The 25959-nt window shown below is 37.5% G+C and overlaps 2 protein-coding genes across 2 annotated transcripts; one reads left to right on the forward strand and one right to left on the reverse strand.

Annotated features, from left to right (window-relative positions):
* Nucleotides 1–269: 269 nt before the first annotated feature.
* On the forward strand, nt 270–17884 carry LOC141657870 (insulin-degrading enzyme-like 1, peroxisomal). The gene is made up of 27 exons (XM_074465252.1): nt 270–546; nt 1071–1238; nt 1332–1407; nt 2181–2248; nt 4438–4529; nt 4665–4738; nt 4842–4885; nt 5539–5590; nt 6490–6612; nt 6702–6814; nt 6897–7059; nt 8424–8516; nt 9504–9589; nt 9679–9765; nt 11217–11320; nt 13428–13530; nt 13837–13932; nt 14006–14195; nt 14511–14572; nt 14775–14879; nt 15547–15748; nt 15835–16043; nt 16310–16434; nt 16514–16565; nt 16641–16727; nt 17114–17236; nt 17314–17884. Exons 2-27 carry the CDS (start codon nt 1113–1115, stop codon nt 17563–17565), a joined length of 2907 nt encoding a protein of 968 aa, XP_074321353.1. The 5' UTR covers nt 270–546; nt 1071–1112; the 3' UTR covers nt 17566–17884.
* Nucleotides 17885–19946: 2062 nt separating this feature from the next.
* LOC141657871 (ruBisCO large subunit-binding protein subunit beta, chloroplastic) lies at nt 19947–25701 on the reverse strand. The gene is made up of 15 exons (XM_074465253.1): nt 25414–25701; nt 24228–24463; nt 24020–24145; nt 23401–23538; nt 23205–23300; nt 22871–23113; nt 22552–22786; nt 22278–22447; nt 22126–22203; nt 21972–22043; nt 21761–21865; nt 20697–20789; nt 20515–20607; nt 20264–20387; nt 19947–20117 (listed from the first exon to the last, which is right to left on the reverse strand). The coding sequence occupies exons 2-15, from the start codon at nt 24453–24455 to the stop codon at nt 20104–20106; spliced, it is 1815 nt and encodes a 604-aa protein (XP_074321354.1). The 5' UTR covers nt 24456–24463; nt 25414–25701; the 3' UTR covers nt 19947–20103.
* Between the last annotated feature and the right edge of the window lie 258 nt (nt 25702–25959).

Genomic DNA, 25959 nt, shown 5'->3' on the forward strand with positions numbered 1-25959 from the left:
CTATAAAAACCGAAATTAAGTACGAAAGAACAAGGCTTTAGACACATACAAAAATTGAGCCGACCCGAATAACCCAACCCGAACTCGAATTGACCAGACCTAGTATAACCCGACCCGAATTTTTATTGTTACAAAATGATTATTATCCATAAATAACTTGATAATAGTTAATCTAAAAATAATTCGAACCCAAAATAACCGATCCGACCTGACCCAATTAACCCGTTTGCCAGGCCTAAAAAAAGCCATGTCCTTACTTCGAACGTCTTAGACACGGCCGATAAGACTTTTTGAAGGATAAAAAAAGCCCAGCCTGCTCTTTCTCAATCATTTAGCCACTCAGCAAGTGTTAAGTCCTCAACCTGAGTTTGACGAGACATTCACATTATCAGCTTCCCCCCTCAAATCGACTGACCAAGCCACCGCCGCGACCACCACCACCACCAGTCTCACTCTCCTGCATCGCATTAGTCTGCCACCACCGCACCACTAATCACTCATCAATCGCCGCCGCCGCCACCGCATTAATCACCAGTCCAATTAACTGTAAGTTGTTTTGATTTTAATTTTACTTCGATTATTTATTTATTTCTAGGGTTAGCGTAAGGAAATAGATTTTGGGATTATAATGTGTTACAAATCCATCCTTATAAATTGTATGCAATGCAATTTGTTATTCTACTCCGTAGTAAAATTTGAAATAATCACATTAATCTGTATCAACTAGAATCACTTAACATGCACACAAGCTATTCATATCGAGATACGATGTTTTGAGTACCGGATCCATAAACTCAACAGGTAGTGCATTAATTACTATTTTCCGTGAAAATTACAAAAAAATGAGAAATAGTTATGATGTTTCTTTTATGATCCAGTTAATTGGATGAAATGACATTTTATTTTATCGCAAATTTTCAAGATAACCTATGTAGCACACGGGTTTAAAACTAGTTATCGAAAAAACTATTAACCATAAAAGAGCAATTAGGTGAAGAATAATAGGAAAATGAAAGGTAGAATGATTGTTACAAAAATAATAGAATGTTCCATCTTTGTTTGCAAATCAGAAATCGCATTGTCTATATCCATACCTAGTTTGGATCGGAAAAATGGGGGAAAGCAGAGAGGAAGAGACGAAGATACTGAAGCCCAGATGTGACCAGAGAGAGTACAAGAGAATAGTCCTCCATAACTCTCTCGAAGTTTTCCTCATCAGCGATCCTCACACTGATAAGGTTCATTTTTTTTTTTAATATTTAACATTAACATCAACTATCTCTTGTTTTTCAGTAATTAATTTAATTACTACTCGAATTCAAAATGAACAGTGCGCAGCTTCTATGAATGTCAATGCTGGGCACTTTTCCGATCCCGAGCATCTCCCAGGCCTCGCTCATTTCCTAGGTTTATTTTCCTTTCTCTTTAAATAATTATTTTATTTATGGTTTTAGTTTCTGAAGGTAGATCTCTGTTGTTTTGGTGGTGTTGAAGGTTTTGGAGGAGGGGGGGAGGTTCTCTCTTACTGTCGGCTTAGTTTAAAAAAACGGCCTTGAGTGCGCCTAAGGCATGCCTTGGATGAGGCACTACCCTAAATGCCTCAGTGCGTTTTAGGTGCGGCTTCTAGTCAAGGCGCACCTAACAAGGCTAATGTACGCACTTTCCATATCTTTTCCCCATTCTTGCCCTTTCTTTTCCCCATTATTCCTAACTTTATTCCTTGACATGTTAGCCAACTTGAAGACTCCTAAAAAGGCTATTGTTGCCCAAAACTTTATTTGGAAATTACAAATTTGTTATAAAAAATAGGGCACCACGCGTCCAAAAGGCGCATGCCTTCGCCTTGCGCCCCTTAGCGCCTCGGTGTGCCTTGCTCATTTTCAAACTGATTGTCGGTAGTGAGGAAGGTGGTGATTCGTACGGTGGGAGTGTGGTGGTCTTTGGGTATGTTTTTTTTGGTCCTATTGGTCGAGTTGTATGTAAAAGTGTTACTCTATCCATTCCACTTTTCTTTTCCCACTTTCCATTTTGGGAAAGATTTAAGCAAAGTGAATTTTTACTCTCTGGTTGGGGACTTAAAAGCATACATTTGTATGGTGCATAGGTGCTTATACTTTAAATTATATGTTTAAAATTCTCTTAATGTAACTTCAACCTTTTTTTTCTTGTTTCCTTTTCAGAGCACATGTTATTTTATGCTAGTGAAAAGTATCCAACAGAAGATAGTTACAACAAGTATATATCAGAGGTATTTTTTCTTTTTTTTGGAAAGTATAGGTTAGAAAACAGATGGGGAGAGTCTTTTCAGATTGACTTATCCGCAAACCCAAATTGGGATTGAGCATAAGGCCAATGCAAAACTTGGGATAAAGTGGAGGAGATTTTCACGAGTCTTGAACATCCAAGACTGATGAATAGTATTTTATGGCCTTGTTTGGTAAACAGCATATTGGCCAATTTTTAGCATATTCAAGGGTTTTAGGCTTTTAGCATGTTTGACCAGTCAATATGCTAATTTTAGTGTTTGGTAAACAGCATATTGAAATAGCATATTTCTGGTCAATATGCTGTTTTAGAATATGCTGCTTACCCCAACATATTGGTCAGCATATTCTAAACTAGGAAATTTTACTACATTTTACAAAGAAAACTAACAATCTACTAATCGTAATCTGCCAGTTACCAAACACTCAAATTAATTATGCTAATTATAATATGCTAGTCAAACCTTCTGTTACAATCTGCCATTTATAATCTGCCGTTGCAATCTGCTTATGCTGAAATTAATCCGCTGTTTACCAAACAGGGCCTATGTGTGAAAAGTGGGTCCTACATATTGTTGTAGAGGTTGTTTAGGAGTCAATATGAGAGTTGGAAGTGAGTCTTAAAAATAAAATATCAGATCTCTTGCTCATTTTGGGTCCAGGGATAAAGATAGCCTTAGGTCAAGGTATGTTGTTTTGGATTTGAACTGTAACGTTCATCCTCTTGGGTTCTAAGAAAACACGGCTTTGGATAGAGCCGCCTAGAGGTTAATATTTGATGGCACTTTCCCCATTTGTTTTCATGCATAGTTTCTTCCAAAGAACCATTTCGATGGAGATTTGTAGAATCATTTAAGTAAATACAACTTAAGATTGTAAAAACAATGGTGTTGAAGTTTGTTGTGTTTCATTGATTTTCTCCGGACTTTTTCCATTTTTGCGTTTTTTTTCATTGTCTCTTCTTGGTTTTCCTCTTTATTTATAATTTTGTCTCTCTTTCGTATTATCCGCCACTGAGCCTATGTAGGACTTGATATCCCTCTTTTACTAGTTTGACATCACTAATGGCCAATTATTTTTTTATTTAGATGAACTTATTAGAAAGAGATAGAAAAAGGAAATCAGCATATCAGAATTCAGAAGTTCTTGTGAAAAAAAACTTCAGGGAATTAATAAGTGACAATCTAGTTTTGTACCTTCCTAGAGTAGACTTGTGGACTATATGTTCATTGTCATGGGGCAACTTCATCTATGTATCGACAATCTTCTTTCTCTTATATCACAAAAGAAGGATGTCTTTTGAGGCAAATGTCTTTCTTTGTAGTTTTTGGATTTGATGATGAATTTTTTTCCCCTTATGCTGAGACCGTCTGATCTTCTACCATTTTGCCTGTGAGATAGGGGCTTAGGCTACGGTGATTGAATTGAATTAAAAGTCTTAATATTTGGCTGTACTCTTCAACTTGGCATTATCTTCGTTACTATGCTTGTTCTGCTCACAATGGGAATTTTTACTTGGAAATGATGGTGCTAGATCTATTGTTATTGTTTTTGGTTGCGACTTGCGAGCATACATGCGCTGATGCATATTAGCACCTTTCAATATAAAGTCTTGGAAAGATTACTAGGTTAGGAGAGGCTTGATGTTTTCCTCTTCACTTAGATATCACATCCATATTAAGTGATAAGTTATACTTCCTCCTAATCTCTAGATTTGCGCCGTTTTCCTCTCAATTCAATGGAATTGACCCATATTTTATTCGGCTAATTTTTGGATCTAAAATGTATCTTTTCCCTTTGATATTTGAACTACACCCCGTACTCTCTTGTGGCCCATCTAATTAACCTAATCATACTCTAGGTAGCACTTACACTTCTCTTTCTGGTCCCGTGTCGGACACCAACACTCGTCGGACACACGCCTAAACGTGTCCGACACCTATAAAGTCTAGCCGTGTCTAACATTCTTCATTTATTTGGGCACGTGTCCGACGCTATCTAGATCATACCTGTATTATCCTTGATAATTGTCTACCTCACTTGCTTTCTAAAATATTTGTGCCAAAAGCAAATGGAGTAATTCCAAATAATAGTAGGGAGTATCACATGTCTTTGTGTTTCTTTGTTGTTATGCTAATGACAATACTGTTCATTGTTGGTTCATCATTTTCAGCATGGGGGGTGTACTAATGCTTATACAGGGTCAAAGGATACCAATTTTCACTTTGAAGTAAACTCAGATGCGTTTGAGGAGGCTCTAGACAGGTCGAGGCAGTTTCTAACTTTCTTGGTTACGTATTACTTTTCATTCTGATGCTGTGCAACTTTTTTTGGGAGGCTGTATATCATATCTATTCATTTCTTCACTCTACAAAAGTTGACCTTGATGCTCTTGTTCAGATTTGCGCAGTTTTTTATCAGTCCACTCATGTCTCCTGATGCTACTATGAGGGAAATTAAAGCTGTGGATTCAGGTATTCACATAATAAGACCCTTTTAGTTGAATAAGGCTTGTATTTTTAGAAGTTTGTGTTCAATTTTCTGACTTTTCTTTTGTGTGATTTCGTCTATTCTTAGAACACCAAAAGAACTTGCTTTCTGATGCATGGCGCATGAGCCAGGTACTTGTCTAAATTCTGGTGATCCTGTGATAGTTTTTGTTGTACAGTCAGTTTATTTCATTTACTATTGGAAAAACAGAAGTGATTTCACACTAGCGTGCTCACACTTGCGTGCGTGCCCTTGCTATGCTGCATATATTATTATCCCTCTGTGTGACTGTGTTGTTCCAATTCTTTAAGATATAGTAGACACTTCTGTTACTTGTATAATTGTATGTAATACTAGTATACAACTGCTTTGGATGACGCTGACAAGATGACTACCGAAGTCCAATTCATTGTATTCTGACTTCCTTTCTTGCTGAAATTTTGCGGTGGTCAATACCTGTTGCAATGGCATGAACTGCACAGCTTGTGTTTTTTTCCCTTGATTTTTCTCTCATTTTGGCCTTACTCGAATCACTTTGTTTGTATGTAGCTCTTGAATTAATTTTGCCATCCACATATTTTACCTCTACAATAACTATCCACGTGTTTAATGTCACTTCCTGTTTTTGCCAAAATGGCGGTTTGCTTAATAAACCAAGTTAAAGGGATTTTTATGTGAACCCATTTTAACTATAACTAATTTAATGTCTCTGGATGCGGCACATAACTGCTAGTCGCAATTTACCCGCCAATCTAATTTGTTTTATTTGTTTCTATATTTGCAGCTTAACAAACATTTAAGTTCACTGGACCATCCTTATCACAAATTTAATACAGGTAACTGGTACTGTTTGGGAATTCAAACACTACTTGGCATCCCTAAATTTATCCATTTATAAAGTGATAATTTGAAGACAAACAACATCCTTCCCAATCCCGCCTTGTTATATTTCTTGTTTCTAGTAGCCATGTAGAAATGCAGTGGCAGAAAACAGCAGCCATAAACACTTGCACACATACGTTTAAAAAAGAGCATGTTACCAAATTGACATAAAATTAACCATCTGTTTACAAGCCAAAGCAGCCATTTTTCAGTTTTAAATTATTAGGGTTATACATTGCAACTTTTGATACATTTGCTCGCTTGACCTGTAAATGTGACCTCTTGATCTTAAAATGTGAGCAGATTGCAAGTATTAGATCTAACAGTCCCACCTAAGATGCATTTTCAGAAAACTACAATGAAGTCTCCTTGTATGCGTGAGAGGGATACTCCAAGGATTGCGTAGATGAGGGCATTATCCTTAGCAATGCCATTTTGGGACTAAGATTTTGTTGTGCGATGAAATTAATCGCATGGTAACAGGAAACAGCTGATCACTAGCCACCACTGTAATCTTGGATTCTTGTCCACTTTTAGTTGGAAGTCTATGTGAATCAAATCAAACTAAAAATCTTTTCATAGAATGGTCTAAGTAGCTTGCAGCGCATGATCAGGAACCAACTTGTCAGTAGTTGTCACACCCTATGTATGATCTAAGTTTGTACTGACCTCCATTAGAGAAAGTCTGACTGTCTGCTGTTAATGTCTTTTTAATTAGTCTTTTTTCTATTGCGAGTTTAGCTCTCATTTTATATAAAACATATTTTCGTCGTTTATAAGCGTATCGAGCAGTTTGCTTTCCAGGAATCGACTAAGTTAGTGCATTAATTATTTGGGTTTGCCACAATTGTAGGTAGCTGGGATACTTTAGAGGTTCGGCCAAAGGCAAATGGTGTTGATACAAGGGAAGAGTTGCTTAAATTTTACAAGGAGCATTATTCAGCAAATCTCATGCAACTTGTAGTATATGGCAAAGGTTCTGAGTCACTGTCCCTTGCCCCGTGATGAAAGGTTTAGCTTCACTCTTTCCTGTATGCTAAGCATTTCTTTCTATGTGGATTTCAGATAGTCTTGATAATACTGAGAGGTTGGTGGAGTCCAAATTTCAACATATTCCCAATACAGATAGAAACCCCCACAGCTTCCCTGGCCAGCCTTGCACATCAGACCAGCTTCAGGTAAGCAATGGACGAAGCTTCTATATCAGCACTGTTTTTATGTCTCAGATAGTAGCTCATTACCTGTCATTATGAATTGTAGATTCTTGTTCGAGCTGTCCCAATCAAAGATGGGCATAAGTTGAGGGTTGCGTGGCCAATCACTCCTGGCATTCGTTATTACAGGGAAGGACCATGCAAGTATCTTGGACATCTTATTGGCCATGAAGCAGAAGGGTCTTTGTTTTATGTCTTGAAAACATTGGGTGGGTTTATCGCTTGCCTCGCTTACTCTACAAATTATGTCTTGTAAGGTTTCTATGTTTGCTCAAACTTTAAAATTCTAACTAAAATCGAGTCACAAATCTATTGGTCTTGAAGCCTTTAAACCAGTTACCGAGTAACGCAGGCCTTAATAATGCGATCAAATCTCATTGAAATGCTGCAGGTGATGAATAAATGACTACTCTTAGACTAATTAATAGAAAGTCTGAGTTGTCTTCCCCAAGGAGGGATGAATGGCCATTTATGGAAATTGATGAAACTTCCATAGGATTTTGGTTGATCGTATTTTCTATTTTAATGGCAAAATTAATCCATTATTTAAAGGCCATACAAAACAAGAACTATCAAGATTACAAAAATAAAAATATGACGTTTATTAATACTCCACATCAATCGAAATACCGTATGATATTTAACAATGTTTCTAAATATCCTCTGTTAAATTGGTACCTTCCACAAGTTGGGTTAAGTATTATGTTGCTGCTCTTGCAATAATGGTTGCTGGTAGTGCTCCATCATTGGCTACTCAGGTTCAACTGTCCAATCCCCACATATGACCGTTGTACACATGTTTTTTTGCCTCACATGCCATGGAAAAGTGCTCCATACATTCAATATAATACTATGTTAAAGACCGTGAAGTGATTCTTTTTGTTTTCCTTTCCAGCCATAATTATAAAATACCCGCTTCTGAAAATAGTAGTTTTTTTTAAATATTATTATTTCCTTATTTGTTTTCCTGGTAGGGGTCACAGTGTCATCTTATCATTCCTTAGCACTCTTTCACAAGAGAGCAGCTGAAAAAGAGAGATAAATTTTATTATAATAATTATGCTTTCAGCCGTAGCAAGTTTTACTTGAACTCTCATTGCCGGAGTCTTAGACCTCCTACTAACCTGATGTCTCCAGATTATTCAATTTCTGCTCCCCCTTAGTATCATTCCTAAAGCTGCTACTGCCTTCCACGTGGAGTTCTTGGAATCTAACATAAATCTGAAGATGATACATTGTCTGCCATATTGTAGATGAAAATATGACATTAGTTGAAACACCATATGAAAAAGCATCCGAAGCACATCTTCCACATACTTTAAATTATTAAATATCATGAAATTCTCATTTCAGTAGACAAGCCCCATTAATAGATGAGAAATTGGCTCTTATGCGAAGAGAGGTATTAGTTGTATTTAACATATAGCTATTGATAATAAGATCTGTCTGAAAATTTAGGGGGATCATCTCCACCTGAATTGTTGTTCATTTTCTGTTTCTATGTGATTTGAACATTGTATCTAACAGGTGTTCATGTAGTTCAAATCCTTCTAACTGTAGTGTGTGTTGGCAGGGTGGGCCACTGGTTTATCTGCGGGTGAAAGTGACTGGACTGCTGAGTACTCTTTCTTTAAAGTTATTATCGATCTGACAGATGCAGGCCATGGTGAGTGCTGATTTTCGAACGTGATGCATATTTGTGACTTTAATTATTCCAAACACAAGCAGATTTGGGGGGTTTAGGAGTGAAAAACTTGACAAGCTTGTTGTGTTGCTTGACCGTCAAACAAACTCTTCATTGAATCGGACAAACCACTGCCCTGACAAAGGATCTGAATGCTCGTCGTTCCTTCCCATGTAAATGGAAATAGTATGCCCTCTATATCTCAGAAAGCTGACCTCCTTACATTATGCTTACGTTGTTTATACATTGAACGAGGTGTCATCACTCCTCTCTCTCTTTAGTCGGACCCATCACCCAGATTTGTGCTGGATTTTGTATATGTCTGATCTCAGGAATTGCCCTAGTTCCACTCAAACCGATCTGCTGATTTTTACTTACTAATTCTTCTCTGAATGATATCTAGTATTAGGAAGTAGAAATCTTGTGGGACACAACTCCACAAGTTAATTTCCGATCTCTCTCTCTTCCCGTTAACATCACAGTGATTCCAAGCAACTCAGTCAAGAAGCCAAAATATACTCTTAAATGCTGACTGAGCATTTCCATCTTACATAACATTACTTTTGGTTGGAAGCATTATTAATTGTTTTAGTTAAAGAGGAGTCACTTTAAGTGACAATGTCTCATCTGACGAGGACGACACATCACTTTAAGGGAAGGTTACAGTTCTTTTATTTCAGAAAGGGTAAAATTATCTTTCAGTTGAGCTACATCAAAGCCATACATTACAGAGACATTCATATATCATAGAAGATTTTTTCAATCGACCAAGTTTGTGAAGGTTGCAGTGTTTTTTCTTATGTACTTTAGAAAGGGTGAAATTATCTTTCAGTTGAGTTACTTCAAAACCATTCACTTCCCAGACCTTCATATATCATAGAGGATTTTTTCAAATGACTCCGACTTTGTGGACTTTGAATGCCTACTATGGTTAGATGGATTAGTGTTGGCCTCTTTTTTTTTTTGCAGATCATATGCAGAATGTTGTAGGCTTGCTATTCAAATATATCAAGCTTTTACAGAGTTCTGGTGTTTGTGAATGGATTTTCAACGAGGTACGCTACTTTTTTTACTATCAGCTATCCCAAAATATGAACTTTGTTATTGATTTTGGTTTCTCAATCTCTCTCTTGTCCCTTTGAAGCTTGAAGCTGTTTGTGAGACCTCATTCCATTATCAGGAAAAATGTCCTCCAATCGATTATGTAGAGAATATTTCAAGCAATATGAAGGTAGTTTTTTGCATTCTCTTGTAAACACTTCTTACTTCTACATGTGCTAGCGTTTCTTGAGTTTCGAACTGTAGTGAATGATAAGGCGGAATAATAGAAAATATAGCAAGATGAATTCCTTGTAAGTTATAATGCAAAGTTTGTCGTATTTGCTGCTACAAAGGTCTATTAAATGTTCAGTTCAGCACTTATTCTCCCTGACATTCCGATCTACAACACCCTCTACTCCACGGTTCTTCAGAATTCATTTGTAAATTTTCAGTGAAGCCAGCCTCTAGAGCTGGATTCTGAAGCTGCATTCTAATGATGTTCAACATTATTAGTTTAGGGTAGAAAAACTCACAAATTAGTTGCGCCCCCCCCCTCCTCTTTCCTCCCAACACCTTAGCCTCTTTGATGGATGCTAATCCTATCTATCCTCCAAATTTAGCATCGAGCATGATTATGCGCACCGCATTAATGTTGAGGTTTCTAAATTACTTCTCATGGAAATGCATGAACAATAGAAAATTTGAGTCCAACAAATCATAATCTATTGTGCAACATGGATGTCTACGTTGAAGCTGCCATAGCATGTAGCTGATATTTCACTTCTTAAAAAAAAGGGATAGCTTGTAATGTTATTTAGGAATCCTTGTTCTCTAGTGCTTATCTTCTTGTATTTTTTTTATATAACTACTACTACCTCGTAACCTCTTTTTTAAGAACTGCCTTTCTATTTTTTTTTTTAAACTACTACCATTATAGTCTATAGATGGTTCAGATTAGAAAACACAACCGAATACCAATCTGAGCTGTATATTGATAAGTAATATAGGATATCTATCGATTAAAGGGCACCAATGGGGTGGCACCCATGACTGCAAGAAGATTAAGCTCTCAATCTATCACACACAATCTCATCTATAAAAAGAATAGAAGTTAAATTTTGGGCGAGTGAAGCACCTTATTCTAAAGCTGCATTGGAATTGTTGATGCATATAAGATCATGCCCAACTTCGGTAATGCTGTTGTATAGATGGTGTAGAGCTGAAGTCACGTGCTCTACACATATGGACATTTGTCTTTCCTTCTTTTTGTCGATAAAATTACTCCCAATTTTTTAAGAGCTTAATTTTTCAGCTCTCATATGTATGGGTGTCACCCTGTAGTTTCCATGCACATGAATGTCACCCTTTTAGTGTCTTTTTGTGTACATGGCTTAATCACTTGGTCTCCTTTGGTTAATATTATATCTCTCTCATAAGAAATAGGTAATGTAATTTGTCAATGTTGTTGTAGATGACCTGTGGCTAGTTATGAATAATATGATGAATATTCCTTGTCAATTTTTTTTTTGAGGAAGCATCTATCCTTTTATAAGTTGATGAAACAGAGGTCGTAGATGTCCCTGAGATGGGAAGAAGTTCAAGGCCAATATGTATTAGCTCTTGATTAGATGTCTTTTGCAGCTATATCCACCTAGAGACTGGCTTGCGAGATCATCACTGCCCTCTATTTTCAATCCAAGCACTATCCAGATGTTTCTACAGGAGCTTACCCCGGATAATGTCAGGTAATTGAAGTAGGTTGCTTTATAGTCACCTCTATTTCTTTCTGCTGTGAGCACACTACCATTCTGAATTTCAGTGAGAGATTGTTAAGGGCATTTGATGTCTCAAGTTTATTCGATTTGACGATAGATTCTCCGATTTTTCTGTTTAGGAATAAGATATCTGTTTATGTACTGTGATTTTGTGAGAATACCAGAAGTTATATTATTAATGCAGAACATTAGGTTGTAGACTTGTATTTGAAAATGACCAAACTAGTCGAGATTGGAAGCTGGAGAGTGATATTTCATATGACTGTATGTATGAAAAGCGAATTAGTACTTTCTGTTGACTGGCTTCGTATTATGATCTGCTGGAATCTGTATTCTGAGCAATTTTCAGCATGTTCAAGGAACTAAGGAAGTACTTGTGGGGAACTATAATATCGGTTGATTAAATATTATAAGCTGTATTGATGAGACGAAAGAAGGTATGCATTTTCATAGACAAACTTTTGAATCTCAAGTAGGAGCGATTCCCTGAGATGGAAAGATTGTCCTAGGTTCTAATGTTTTTTTCGCTATCTAGAATCAGATAAAGCTGTCTCGTAGAATAAAGAAGTGGTAAAGGTTGTAAAGGGTTTCTATCATGTAGTGACTTGCCTCATGGATTGAAGAGAAGAGCACGTCAAGTATTCTTACATTGTTTACACTGTTGTGTAACATGGATTGTTGGGTCGTTAAAGTGTGTCATGATCATAGAATTATGTGGATAAAATCCCTTTGGTAGGGTATGACCTCACAAAAATGTTATGTGGATTGGGTGTAATTGCATCTGATTCAGATATAGGGGATAGATGACCATCTCTGCCTGTAGACGTACGCTAGCAGTGGTCCATGCAAGGTGAACTCGGGGTCATCGGCGGGGCGGAGTATCGACACCTAAGTCAGTATATGTGTATGACTATGTAAGTATTTAGATAGATGTATGAAGTAGAGAGTGGAGGTTGGCATATTGAATTGTCCCTCTCTTACCTTTACCCGAAGTAGAGTACATTAAGAGGTAAGATAATGCGCGACATCATGAGTATGTCAGATAATGTGGTATCACTATTATATTGTGCGTGGTTGACATACTACTGTCCAGTAAAAGGTAAAGGTGAAAAAGGTTGTTTCATGTGGGGTCATTAGGCCTTTAGGGAGTTTAGGGTCGCTCGGACACGGGAGCCATGCCTGTCTCATTCATCTTATCGAAGATAAATGAGATATAAGTGTTAAGGGTGCCTTAGGGTGGTATGACCATGTTTGATGTCAGCCATTTGAGGCATCAAATCCACCGATTAGGAGGTTTGAAAATTTGGGAAATGATAAGATAGTTGGGGATAAGGGAATACATAAGAAAATTTGGATAAAGTTGATTGAAAGTAGACCTGGCAAACAAGTCAAGCTCATCGGGTGCAGGTCGGTTGACTCAATTTCAGGTTTGCAACAATCCGCGTCATTGGTCGGGTCATTTCGGGTTTCCTTAATTTTCGGTCAATTATTATCAATTTATTTAGGGTAACGATAAGTATGCAAAGCAAAAGGGCATTTGGTTCATTTTCAACTTTTGGAGGGACAATTTAAAATGGTCGGAATATTTTCTTTTTTATACGCTTGAAATGGTTTTTGGTATCAAAATTTAAACTTTTGACATTCAAAGGTAGTAATTTTGAAAAAAAAGTTATAAAAGTAGTAACTTTGAAAAAGTGATTTCTAAAAAGAAGTAATTGATTATTTATCCTTAAATTTATCTTGTACTCCCTCTAACTCTTTGGAATTGCCTCATTGTATTGAAATAAATGGGGCAAGTCAAATGATTTGAGGGAGTATGGTATTTTCAGACCATTTTTCATTTGAAACTCCTGTCGATTTTTTTCCCTAATCTTTTGTATGGTTTTGTCTTTATCTTCTGTTTACATTTTATTATTTTCGTTATCTGATTTTGTCATGCTCCCCCTTGTATCTTTTTTCAATGTTTCACCCATATTGATCATTCAAAGAGGACACTGTATCCTTTTTGCCTAAGGCTTTTTTGTTGTATTACCCGTCCCCAGATTACTTTGTGACCAAGGTTTTATCGTTGTGGTAGGATATTTTGGGAGTCAAAGAAGTTTGAGGGGAAGACAGACTCGATAGAGCAATGGTATGGAACTGCTTATTGCCTTGAGAAGATATCTGGCTTGGTGATTCAGGTGCCTTCAGTCCTCTGATCTATTGTATGATTTTGTGTTGTGCTATAGTTCATGTTAGATCATAGCCTAGGGATTAGGGTTCATCCTGACTTTAAACTACTTGACGTTCAAATACGGCAATACACCATTTTGTATGTTTACTAACTAATTGCGAGCTTCTCATGGAGCCTTCACTTTATTGAATGGAAAAAAAGAAAGTATTGATATGTTTTACTTCAGGTAAATGTGAAAAGGCTATTTAGATAAACTGGTGAATCAGTGTTTTCTGGTAGAGGCTAAAAATATCTGTATGTGGTTTCGTTACAGCAATGGATGTCTGCCGCTCCTGATGAGCACCTGCATCTACCAGCACCTAATGTGTTCATTCCTACAGATTTATCTATCAAAGACGTGAAGGAGAAGGTATACAAGTTCACTTTGCTAATTTGCTAGCTTCAGAGAAGATAATTTAATATCTGGACTATTTTGTGTACAGGTCGCATGTCCCATCCTCTTGAGGACATCATCTTATTCGAGATTATGGTTCAAGCCTGATACAAAGTTTTTCGTCCCAAAGGCTTACGTGAAAATAGATTTTCACTGCCCTAATGCTCGAAACTCCCCTAAATCAGAAGTTCTTACAGACATTTTTACACGATTGTTAACGGATTACCTGAATGAATATGGTATGCAATTTCATGGCCTAATCCTCGCAAATATTATAGTGCGCTCTGTTCTTTCTTTCAACGGGCTGTGTGTTCACAACTTGAAAGAACTATTATTGTAAAGGTGTTAATGGTGTATTATGAACTTCCAAAGTCAGTTGTATGACCTGTATGGCTGTATCCCATGTAATATCATTTTTTTTGTCTAAACCTTAGAGTATTGTTTCTTTTAGACTCTTTTTTTATTGGCAACTACCGTAGTTTCATTCAACGCTCAATGAGAAATTTCCCTTCAACCTCTAAGCTTGGCTTTTCTGTTTTTTGCCTGTATCGTAGCATATTTTGCTGAGGTTGCTGGTCTTCACTATGGAGTCTACCATACAAATTTTGGTTTTGAGGTATTCTTTTTCCTTTATAAGATTTGTGAACCTTTTGAAAAGGGATAGTATTTTTCTCCGCCATTTGTATGCTATTTGTCTCTCATTGGGAGATTGAGCTTGTGAATAAGAAAAAGTGGTTAATTGTCACTACTTCGATTGTAACTGCCTTAATTTTCATCCTCGTGGGATTTCTTTTTAATTGTTTTGTTTGGTTTTATAGGTGACTGTGTTCGGTTACAATCACAAGTTGAAGAATTTGTTGGATGTGGTTGTTGATAAAATTGTGAAGTTTGAAGTAAAACCCGACAGGTTTGCTTTTATAAAGGTAATCTTAGTGCGCTCTGTACTGAAAATGGTTTGCACTACATAACTGGTGAGAGGAGGATAAATGATAACCTCTTGAGTTAAAGGGACACCCGTAAAAAAATTTGAAAAGGAAAGATTCTCATATTCTTCAATCAGAAGAAGCAGATTGTGAGGGGTCAAATAGGAGGAAGTATAGAGGGACAGTAAAAAATCCAGCAAGGAAAGCTTTTGACGGCCGCCAGTGAGGTCATCGAACTAAGGGTAAACAATTGGGCTAGTCAACCGATAGATGATCGACTCATCGGTCATCAGAGAGTTTAGAGGAAGGAGAAATGGTGGGCTGTTGTCGCTGGTAGCAGGTGAAATGACAGGGAAGGGTTGTAGAGGAGGAAGGGGTTCAATAAGCTTGCTTAAAGAATCATGGGAATGGGTAATATATTGTAGGGGTGATAGTGTAATATAATTGTCTTCCTAAAATATTTTTCTCATTTGAAAATGGAAGGAATCAAGGAAATGAAGGATGTATGTGTATAGGGTTTCCCCTTTTCAACTTTTTATGTTTTCAAAGTTTTATCTCTCATTGACGGTTTCAAACAACGTGTCATGTTAGCCTGCCCAAAATCATTTTGTAACTAAAGCTGCGTTGTTGTTGTACAAGTGTATAATCTAATGCTCTTTCCCTGTAGGAAAAAGTAATAAAGGAGTATCAAAACTACAAATTTCAGCAGCCATATCATCAAGCAATGTATTACTGCTCACTGATTTTGCAAGATCATTTATGGCCTTGGATGGAGCAGCTTGATGTTCTACCCCATCTGGAAGCCGATTCCCTTTCCAAGTTTATTCCTTCGATGTTGTCAAACGCATATTTGGAGTGTTATGTAGCAGGTTTTTTTTTCTCCCAATAAGCTACCCATTCCATCAATCTCATGATATCTTTTACTTACATTTAGCCTTACCATTTTAATATCTAGGGAACATTACGCATGGTGAAGCAGAGTCAACAATTGAGCAAATTGAAAGAGCTTTCTTTGAGGGTCCTAACCCTCTTTCTCAGCCTCTTTTCCCTTCGCAGCATCTGACGAATAGAGTTGTTAAGCTAAACAAAGGAAAAAATTATTGCTATGCTGCCAAAGGAATGAATTCAAGTGATGAGAATTCTGCTCTTGTTCACTATATCCAGGTAATCTCCACAGAGCATGATGATTCTAATTTATTATGTAGTTTCTGGCTTTCTGCAGCGATGATCTTATGAACAGGTTATACTTTATTTATTTATTATGGTGATAATTATTATTCTCAAGAGTTGTTTTGATCCTGCTCTTTCTGATAACTGTTTCGTTCAGTGTATCTATTTGTGTGGTCTAATTTGCCATGATGATAGAGATCTTGATGGCAATAGATTTTCTTCTTAGGGTTTAATTGCTCATTACTGCCAAATGCTCATAGGTTCATCAAGATGATTATGTGGCAAATGTGAAGCTTGAACTTCTCGCTCTTATCGCCAAACAACCAGCATATCACCAGCTTCGATCTGTTGAGCAACTTGGATATATTGTAGCACTATTGAACAGGTATGAAACTTTTGATATATTGTCACCCTCACTAACTTCACAGTTCTCTAATTTGTTACTTGGAATATTGTTGGTGCAGGAATGAGTCTGGTGTCCATGGGCTGCAATTTATCATCCAGTCAACTGCAAAGGTGCACAATATACTCCTTGTCTGCATTTGTTTGCGTGCAAATGTAGACAGATCACTGATCTGCTGTGTTTTACAGGGGCCACGTGATATTGATAGCAGAGTCGAGGCATTTCTTACTAAGTTTGAGTCTGAGCTTCGTCAACTTAGTGAAGACGAATTCAAGGTAAGTTGTAAATGTTTATTTACATGAGAATGCTGTATATCTTTGATAGGATTCCAAGTATGACTAAGGGCTTGTTTGGATGGAGGAATTTCGAGGGAAAGAGAGGGAAGGAAGACAGAGGGATACAATTCCCATTATCCGTTTAGCTATTAGGCTTGAAGGGAAATGGAGTGTTTCATTTTCCCTCCAACTGAAAAAATTTAGAGAGAACCTCCGTTATTCCATCGCCCTTCCCTCCCCTTCCCTACTAAAATACCATCCAACCACATCCTAAATATATAAATTAATAAATTAATGATATTACAAAGGGATTGTGGCAATAAAGATCGACAGCCATGTTCATTACATTTTGCTTGCACATCTTCTTAGTCTCCTTTTTGAAACAGAAAAATGTGGGTTCACTGATTGACATGAAGCTAGAGAAGCACAAAAATCTAAAAGAAGAATGTAGATTCTTCTGGAAAGAAATCTCTGACGGCACTTTCAAATTTGATAGAAAAGACGCTGAGGTATGTTTCCCCCGTGGAGATTAGAAATGGGATTTTTGAACACCAATGAAATTATTGTTATGTTGGTGTTATGACAGGTTGCAGCATTGAAGCAGCTGACCCAACAGGAGCTGGTTGATTTCTTTGATGAATTTGTAAAGATTGGCGCCAATCGAAAGAGAAACTTGAGCATATGGGTATACGGGTCCGCACATTCATCAGAACAGGAAGTTGATCATTCTAGTACAGAACCATCTCAATTTATTCACATTGATGATATTTATGCCTTCAAAAGATCACAGCAGCTCTATGGTTCGTTCAAAGGAGCTCAAAATCTCGCCAAACTCTGACAGATTTGATCAATTCTAACATGAGCGCGCTGCAAATAAAGTTTGTTCGATATCAAGGTTTCTCTGATGGGCATTTGCAAAAACCATTAATAAACGGACAAAACAATAAAATGGGAGGCTCAAAGGGAGGCCTCCAAGTGTGAAAGAACCAAACTTTGGATATTTGTTTGTTTGTTTGGTCGAATGTTTCTCTCCTGGTTAGTTAGATGGACTGTGGATGTTTTGTTATCTTTTGGTCGAAATTGTTGTATTACTTTCCTTGTATTATATTACATTCATGCTTGTTTTCAGAAATAAAAGCTTGAAGCTTGAACTGCAACTTCATCGCTTCTCTTTCATAAATAGTTGCCTATCAAAGTTGGCAAATGTTAAAACTATATATCCCTTGCTCTGGCTTTGAACAGATCGATTGCGTAAATGAATTGCCGTCCTAACTGCACAATACTCCACATGAAATTTCCATGTTAAAAAAGGACTCAAACTCACCGATACATTTTGTTTCTCAACTAACCATTGCCGTCCTGCTTTGGTTAATATGATAACCAAATTCCAGATTCATCATGTAACGCGTTCATTATAGCTCTGTTTTATACTCATGAGTTATGACATACGATCCATATTTCAGCAGATTTGACGAATTCTTCAGCTTCCTTGTTCAGTGTCAGTGTATCAAAAGGGCACCGCCGCCGCTGCCCCTAAAAAAACCCTCCAAAAAAACCCTAACCCCTCTTTTTATTTCACCGCCGCCGCTGCCATCCTCCCATTCCCTGCCCCTTATCTCACCGCCTTTCGCCGGAAATGAGGTTATCAGGCTTTGATTGCGCTCATCTCCGGCGACCATCATTTCCGTTTTTGATTAATTTCTTCTTTACCAATTCACCCTTTTTTCGATGGGATTGATTCTTTTTCTCGTCTTCACTACTATAATCAAGGTTCTTTGCTGCGATTCGTCTTGCTCTGTTGGCTTTTGTTTTCGTTGTTGTCGCTTGTTGCTTATGGTCATTGCTTTTCCGTCTCTTTTTCTTCCTGTCTAAGGGTTGTTTGTTGTTGTTGGTCGTTTTTTTGGCTGGCTTTGCATGCATCTGAACCGGTGTAGTTCTCGTCCCTCCGTCCCTTGTCCTGTCGCCGGCGATCGTGTGTCCTTTCTAGTGGTGATCCCCCCATTCCCCCCACCCCTGGTTTGGTTGAATAGTCTTTGTCCTTTCTGTTTGTGTCGATGAGTTTAACTCATCCGGTTGTTGCGCTTTTGTTCTATGTGGTCTTGTTTTGGGTCTGATTTGATGATCCCCCCATTTCCCCCATCAATCGGTCCCCTTTACAAATCTCTAGTGCCTGTTAGGTTTTTCTTTAGTTTCGTTTGGTTGCATGTCAGACGGTGGTCCTGGGAGGCGTCGTTTGGTGAATCGGGAGTCTCTTTTCGGTCTTGCATGCCCCTTTGAGTTTGGGTTTGTTGATGTCCTTGGGTTCGGTTAGGCTTTGACTGTTGGTCCTCTTTTCGGTTCGTTTGGTTGTTGGGAGCGTCTCTTGCAGCTTTTGTTATCCCTTGTTATAGTGGATTGGAAGGCGGTTCTCGTCTCTCCTCTGTTTGGTCCTGAATTATATTGGTATTCTGTTTTAATCAATACGTGAATGGTGTGTCTGGGTTGTGTTGATAAGGGGTGGTTCGTGGTGTTGGGTGTCGGTTGCGGTGGTTCTTTAGATAAAATGACGACTTTTCTAATTTGCTTTTATTTTCTTCCCCTCCAAATAACGTCTTTGCTTGTGCTAGTAAGGACCTTTTCAAACTTGGGTGTCCTGTCCTTTAGTTCGTCTGTAATTTCCTTTAGTATGAAGGTGGTTGCTTTGGCTCGGAATTTGATTGTGGGGCTCTTTGTTATCCTTCTTCTCTCCATGATGTACCTCTCGTTCAGTTGGTCTTACGATCAAAGAAGCCGATCTCTAAAGTGTAGGAGTTTTTGCTCCATCGACGACAGACTTCTTTGTCTTGCCAGTCACTTTGTCTTTCTACGTTCTTTTCGTAAGAGCGTAAGTACACTTTGCTATCATCTCTCTGCGGCTCGTAGGTATCAACGATTTTTGGAGGTCACATATGCTTACGAAGCTGGTCCTTTTGCTCCTGGCCATTCTTCTATCCGTTACCATCAAGGCTCCGCTGTTATAGTTTATCTTAATGTTGTTGCTCTAGCTTTTTACGATTTTTATGCTCTTGATAAGTATGACTCTGTAGTGCTAGATTTAGCTTTCGGGTTTCTGGTGTTACCTAGTCGAGTAGCTTACATTGTAACTCGTAGATCATTGTAAGTTATTCTCCTTCCGTTGTCAAAAAAAAAAGGGCACAAATTCACACTTCAAAAGACAAGTGAATGGCAACACAGAAGGTAAAACAAAAACAAGGCGTGAACATTTATTCGAATACCAAAACTTGTCAAAGTTCCCGCAGGGTTGCAAATGAATTCGCATATTTAATAGTCTACAGTCTACACTAAATCAATTTACAAAACACCTCTATCTCTCTCCCTCTTTCTCCCAGCTACTCATCTAATAACCGTATCCTGCACAAAATATCAACAGTTCAACACAAGTTCCAATTACAACAGATGCCAATATAAATGGTGTTCTTGTCAAAAGAAAAAAGAGAAAGATAGCAATATACAGTGAATGCAGGTTCAAAACAAAAGAGTGGGTGCATTGTGCATACCTGAGTTGTCCATTGGATTTCCAGCACCAACTGGCTCAGGTTCCTTAATCTCGACCACCACACAGTCCGACATCAAAAATGTTTTTGCCACCGAAGATGCATGTTCCAAGCAGCATCTCACCACCTCCATTCATTTTAAAAATCTCTTAGATTCAATCCATAACAAAACAATCACAGCACAAGGCAGACCTCCTTTTTCGTGCTCAACTGAATATTAATAGAGCAATAAAACAGCACATCATAAGTCTTACCTTTGTCGGGTCAATAATTCCAGCAGACATTAAGTCTTCATATTGTCCGGTAGCAGCATTGTATCCGTACCTCAGATTGTCACTTGAAAGCACCTAACCAAAATCCAATATGATACTAAGAATCCATAAACACAAATAAAACACGGCATCATGTGAGACACGTCAACAGCTGATGCAAATACCTTTTCACTAACAACACTTCCATTTACACCAGCGTTTTTGGCGATTAATTTCAAGGGATAGCTAAGTGCCCTCTTCACAATATCTGCTCCAACCTGCACAGATAACTTGGATAAGTACTCTCCTAAATTCGAGCAATGGCAAAATGGAGACAGATCAGGTAACCTAATAATAGCCCATTTTATTACTCAATATACAGTAAGAAGTTCAGAACAGTGAAACGACGACATGAAGATGTTAGATCTATCATGTTAAATTACACGGACGCTAGTAATAAATTGAATGAAAATCTTTTGGAGCAAGAATAAGCATTACTACTGATTCCAAATATGCCAAACTGACAACAAAAGGTATGCAGGCATCAAACTCAATAAAATATTGGATTTTGGTTACAAAATTACCTAGTATTTGGAGCAAGAATAAGCATTACTAGTGTAGTCACAATATTACCTAGTATTTTCATTTCAAATCATTGTAAAGCCACATGACATTCTTTTTTTGACCGAGCTCCTGATAGTCAGACTGTGTAGCAAGAAAATTTCTATGGAGGCAAAGGTTGGAGGTTGTTTATATTATTTGTGGCATAATAGGCCTGAACATGTACCAATTTCAAAACTCAAATATATTTCACATAAAACTAACTCATGAAGCTGAAAATATTTGTCTCTCATATCCTATGGCTAAACATACTAGGAAATGTGTTAGCAAAATTTTTATTCATATATAAGCTGAAATTTCTGGACAGTTGTCCACTTTTGTCTGTACCTTAATATCACCCTAGGATTTGATGTAAGCTCACGTATATAAACATGTGCGCATGTAATGAAGGCAATACACAAGAACTACAATTACTAGTGAGTAACCCAGTAGTCTACGTTTGTGAAAGATAAACGTAAACTACTGGGTTACTCACTTAAAGTGAGCAGAGTTCACGAGAGCAACAATAACAAGAAATGCCTCAATCCAAAATGTATAGGATTGCCTATTGCTGTCAGCAAGATCGGTGAATTAAAAATGATCAGGTTCTACAAGGTAAAAAAATCTTTGAAAGATGCAAAATATATACCTGTTCTTCTGCATTATCGAGCTTCTCCTTGATAGCGTCAACTTTGGAAGAGAGCCGAAGTAAAGTACATCCACCACCAACAACAATTCCTTCTTCCACAGCTGCCTGAAAAGTCAAAATAAGAAGCACTAAACGCCAACTCTTTTAAGCCCGACTCAGAAATAAAACACCATCTAAAGTCTAAATCTATCAGAGATATTAGAGAACATACCTTTGTCGCATTCAAAGCATCTTCTACTCTCAACTTCTTTTCTTTCAGCTCTGTTTCAGTTTGTGCTCCCACCTAGCAATTAGAGATTAAAAAGAAATCATGATTTTTCATGCTCAACACATTCTCAAGCATTATCACAAGGAAGACTCCATACCTGAATCACAGCGACACCACCAGCGAGTTTGGCGATTCTCTCAGTAAGTTTTTCCTTTTCATATTCTTGCTCCGCAACCTGCATGAACAAGAATGAGCGCCCAACTAGTGCATGACTTCAAATAAAAACATGAAAATAAGTCAACTTCTCACCTCAATAAGATTTTTTATTTGTGTAACCCGTTTATTCACAGCTTCTTGTGTGCTGCCGTCACCCACAATTGTTGACGAATCCTTCGTAAGGACAACTTTAGCAGCATGACCCAAGACTTCCTTACCAACTTTGTCCAGTGTTAGCCCAACCTCATCCCTAATCACAGTTCCTGAAAAGAATTATTCACAACATTTAGCAAATGAAGTGATCAAGGTATGAAAACCAGTTAGAATATTAAATAAGACGGATAGCATGACTAAGGTAACTGCTAACCTCCGGTAAGTATAGCAATATCATCAAGATACTGGCTTTTGCGTTCACCAAACCCAGGAGCCTTTAGCGCTGCAATTTTCAAAGAGCCTCTCAACCTATTTACAACAAGAGTGGCCAAAGCTTCTTGCTCGATATCTTCTGCAATAATTAGCACAGGATATCCACCCCTGATGGCATCTTCCAAAATGTTAACAAGATCTCTTGCATTTGTTATCTTTTTATCGACTAAAAGCAACTGCAGAGATAATTTGCAAGAGCTCATTAGCGCACCGAATTCGACAAGTATAACTTCTCCAATTATTACAAATAAGGAAAATACCTTGCAGTTCTCATACTCCACGGACATTTTTTCAGCATCAGTAACAAAGTAAGGTGAAATATAACCACGATCAAATTGCATCCCTTCCACAACAGAAAGAATGTTCTCAGCACCTTTTCCTTCTTCAAGTGTTACCACACCTTTCCTTCCAACCTTGGACATTGCTTCAGCAATCATATTACCAATTTCATAGTTGTTGCCAGCACTAACAGCTGCCACATCAGCAAGTTCACTGTCTTCAACCTGCAATGCACCAATCACAAATTTATGCATTGCTTTAAGAAACTCAAAGGCATTCTCAATCTAAAAAACATGTTGGGAAACTATATATTACCTCTTTCGACATTGCCTTAAGCTCAGCCACTAATGCCTTTGCGGTTTTCTCAATGCCCCGGGTGATCAAAACAGGGTTTGCACCTGCTGCTACCACCTAGAAAAAGAGTATTTGAGATTACTATTCCCTATTCATTGGCATAGATTGTCCCTGAGCATTATGGATCAAAATAAATACGGAGTATTTCTCAACAAACCTTGACACCTTCAGCAATAAGGCCTTGTGCAAGAACCACAGACGTGGTGGTTCCATCTCCAGCCAAATCATTGGTCTTGGCAGCTGCCTGCCTCACTAACTTTGCACCAATATTTTCAACTGGGTCTTCCAACTCAACCTTTAGATCAAATACAGATAGGACAGAAGTATCAGAAAATCACATCTCCAGTGAAGAGTGTGCCACATGGAGCAGCAAAGGATGTGTTCCCTTTGTAATACATATATCTTCCTACATGATTTTCGAGATTAAAGTTTCAAAGCTTTGGCGGTAAATTTGTTTAAAAATACAAAATTCTAGTACAAAAATAAATATCAACATGTTTTACAAAAGTTAGTCCCCTCTGCATTTCACTTGTGCATATAAAACAAACCTATTACTTTTCCCTAGGCATTCTACTTTTATTTTATTCATACAACTTGATCCATCTTAAGCTTCAGACGGATATACACGTCTTAAATAAGAATTTGTGGTATTACAAACAATTTCACAAATATATCTATAATGAAAAGTACTCCGCAATACATAAAAGACTCAAAAGACGTCGTCCAAACATGAAGATATAATTGTGACTAAGGGAATAATGACCAAAAGAAAATACCTCTTTGGCGACAGTGACTCCATCATTAACAATCTTAGGGGAGCCATATTTGCTCTCAAGAACTACATTACGGCCCTTTGGACCTAGGGTAACTCCAACCAAATCGGCTAGTTTGTTCACTCCATTCTGCATGAAAAAACAAGACAGATTATAAGAAGCTCAGGCTATGCATAGGAGTTAGATGAGCAAATAGAAGAAATGAACTCACTTGCAACTTCTTAATAGCAGACCCATCTTTGTTAAAGTACAGGTCTTTAGCCATGGAGTTAATCCTTAAAGAACGTGACTTGGGAGGAAGAACATTGTGTCGTCTACCCAGGGCAGCCGAAGAAATGGAGGCGAAAGAGGACAAGTTGTTAGAAGAAGCAAGAAGCTTATGTGGTGTGGGTGTAGCCAAGGAACCCACTGTGGAAATGCCACTGAATGTCGAAGCCATTGCTTATTCTGGTATAACAGCAGCAATATTATTCACCGTTTTTTAAAAAGAAAACTGATGCAACACTGCATAACCTTAACTGAAGAGGCACATAACTTTTATCTCAAAATACCGATGTAAACTACTCCTTCCACCCCGATCATCTGTTTACCTATTACTAAAGTATCCCTCACCAAGAATATAAAAGTTAAAACAAATGACGGAGACAAAGGGAAGATTTACTACTCCAAAATAGGTTTTTTCCCCCTCTACAACGAGGTAGCAATCACTGGAATTTTAATTAGGAGCATCCTAAATTAATCCCTATATTCCGCTTACCCAATAAATTAGTGTAAAACTGGCCTACACAAGAATTTTATGAAATTGGCTTTTTTTCCCCATCTATGGCGAAGTAGCAATCATTTTAAACAATCCATTTACTGTTACAAGAAGAGTACTCAGCATATATCCGGCCCCTTAACACATCATTTACGGAAGCCTTTGAGACACTGGGTACGACGATTGTTCACATTTGAGACCCAAGATATAAACTTTACAAATTGCTCTAGAATATGGAACTATAATAAGATTTACTCCCCATGTTTCAATCATTTGTTTATGATTAAAATACCCATAAAAAGAATTAAAAAAAAGGTAAATAAATAAACGAGACGGATGTAGTACTTATTTATGTAGTGAATATACAACTGTTCCAAACCATCCTGTAATTTGTACGAACGTCATTTGAAATGAAATTAAAGACTGCAATAATCATTTCCCTTTAAATTCATTGACAATGCAACTGTAGCTTATCAAAGTGAGCACCCAAAAAAAAAATGTAATGCACAAATGAAAAAAGCCACCAAATTTTTATACATCCGTTTTTCTAACACGTGCCCTAAAGATTCAAACAATCCATAAAACAAAAGTGACACAAAAAGAACAGTAAATGTGAAAAATGAAGAGTAAAAATGCATACCAGATGGCGCAAAAGCAAAGAGAAGAAGTGTTATACAGTATGAGTAAGTTGTTAAGAAAGTGGGTGCAGAATGAGATTAAGTAAAGAAGAAGAGTTAAGAGTAGTTATTAATGACGATGATAATTAGGTTTAAAATGGGTAAAGCCCTCTTGAAACTTCCGCTTCATCTCCACCGTTGGATTCCTTGTTTTCAGAACTCTCTAGACTTTTTTTAATCCATTTTCTAAGAATTTTTCCACTGTTTTGTTGGGTTATTAGTACATGATAACGTCACTTGAAAATATACAATGAACTGATATTCGAGAAATTTGAAAAAATGATGTTATTGAATGATTAATGGAATTCGATTAATACGCCTATTAATAGGATCGTCTCGTGTACTTAAGTGGTCGTTTACTCGAGAATATTACAAGTATGGATGGATTTGCTGCCATCTATTTACCAAAAAAAGTCGGGACAGTGTCGAATTCTCAAGGTTTGTGTTTGTTGTTCTTACCTTGGCAGTATAAGTTCACTTGTCCTGGGTTTTAGCTTAACTGTTACTTG

The sequence above is a fragment of the Silene latifolia genome, chromosome 5, assembly GCF_048544455.1.
Source record: "Silene latifolia isolate original U9 population chromosome 5, ASM4854445v1, whole genome shotgun sequence".
Lineage (NCBI taxonomy): Eukaryota > Viridiplantae > Streptophyta > Magnoliopsida > Caryophyllales > Caryophyllaceae > Silene > Silene latifolia.

What these genes read in the sequence shown, in the direction of transcription:
- LOC141657871 (XM_074465253.1), bottom strand. Translation starts at nt 24,455, where the DNA reads ATGGCTTCGACATTCAGTGGCATTTCCACAGTGGGTTCCTTGGCTACA. An exon ending in AAATAAAAAATCTTATTGAG is followed by an intron (nt 22,204 to 22,277) that starts GTGAGAAGTTGA and finishes TTGTTCATGCAG; the next exon opens with GTTGCGGAGCAAGAATATGA. An exon ending in GAAGTGTTGTTAGTGAAAAG is followed by an intron (nt 20,608 to 20,696) that starts GTATTTGCATCA and finishes GATTTTGGTTAG; the next exon opens with GTGCTTTCAAGTGACAATCT.
- LOC141657870 (XM_074465252.1), top strand. Translation starts at nt 1,113, where the DNA reads ATGGGGGAAAGCAGAGAGGAAGAGACGAAGATACTGAAGCCCAGATGT. An exon ending in AGGCCTCGCTCATTTCCTAG is followed by an intron (nt 1,408 to 2,180) that starts GTTTATTTTCCT and finishes TTTCCTTTTCAG; the next exon opens with AGCACATGTTATTTTATGCT. An exon ending in TTTGGAGTGTTATGTAGCAG is followed by an intron (nt 15,749 to 15,834) that starts GTTTTTTTTTCT and finishes TTTAATATCTAG; the next exon opens with GGAACATTACGCATGGTGAA.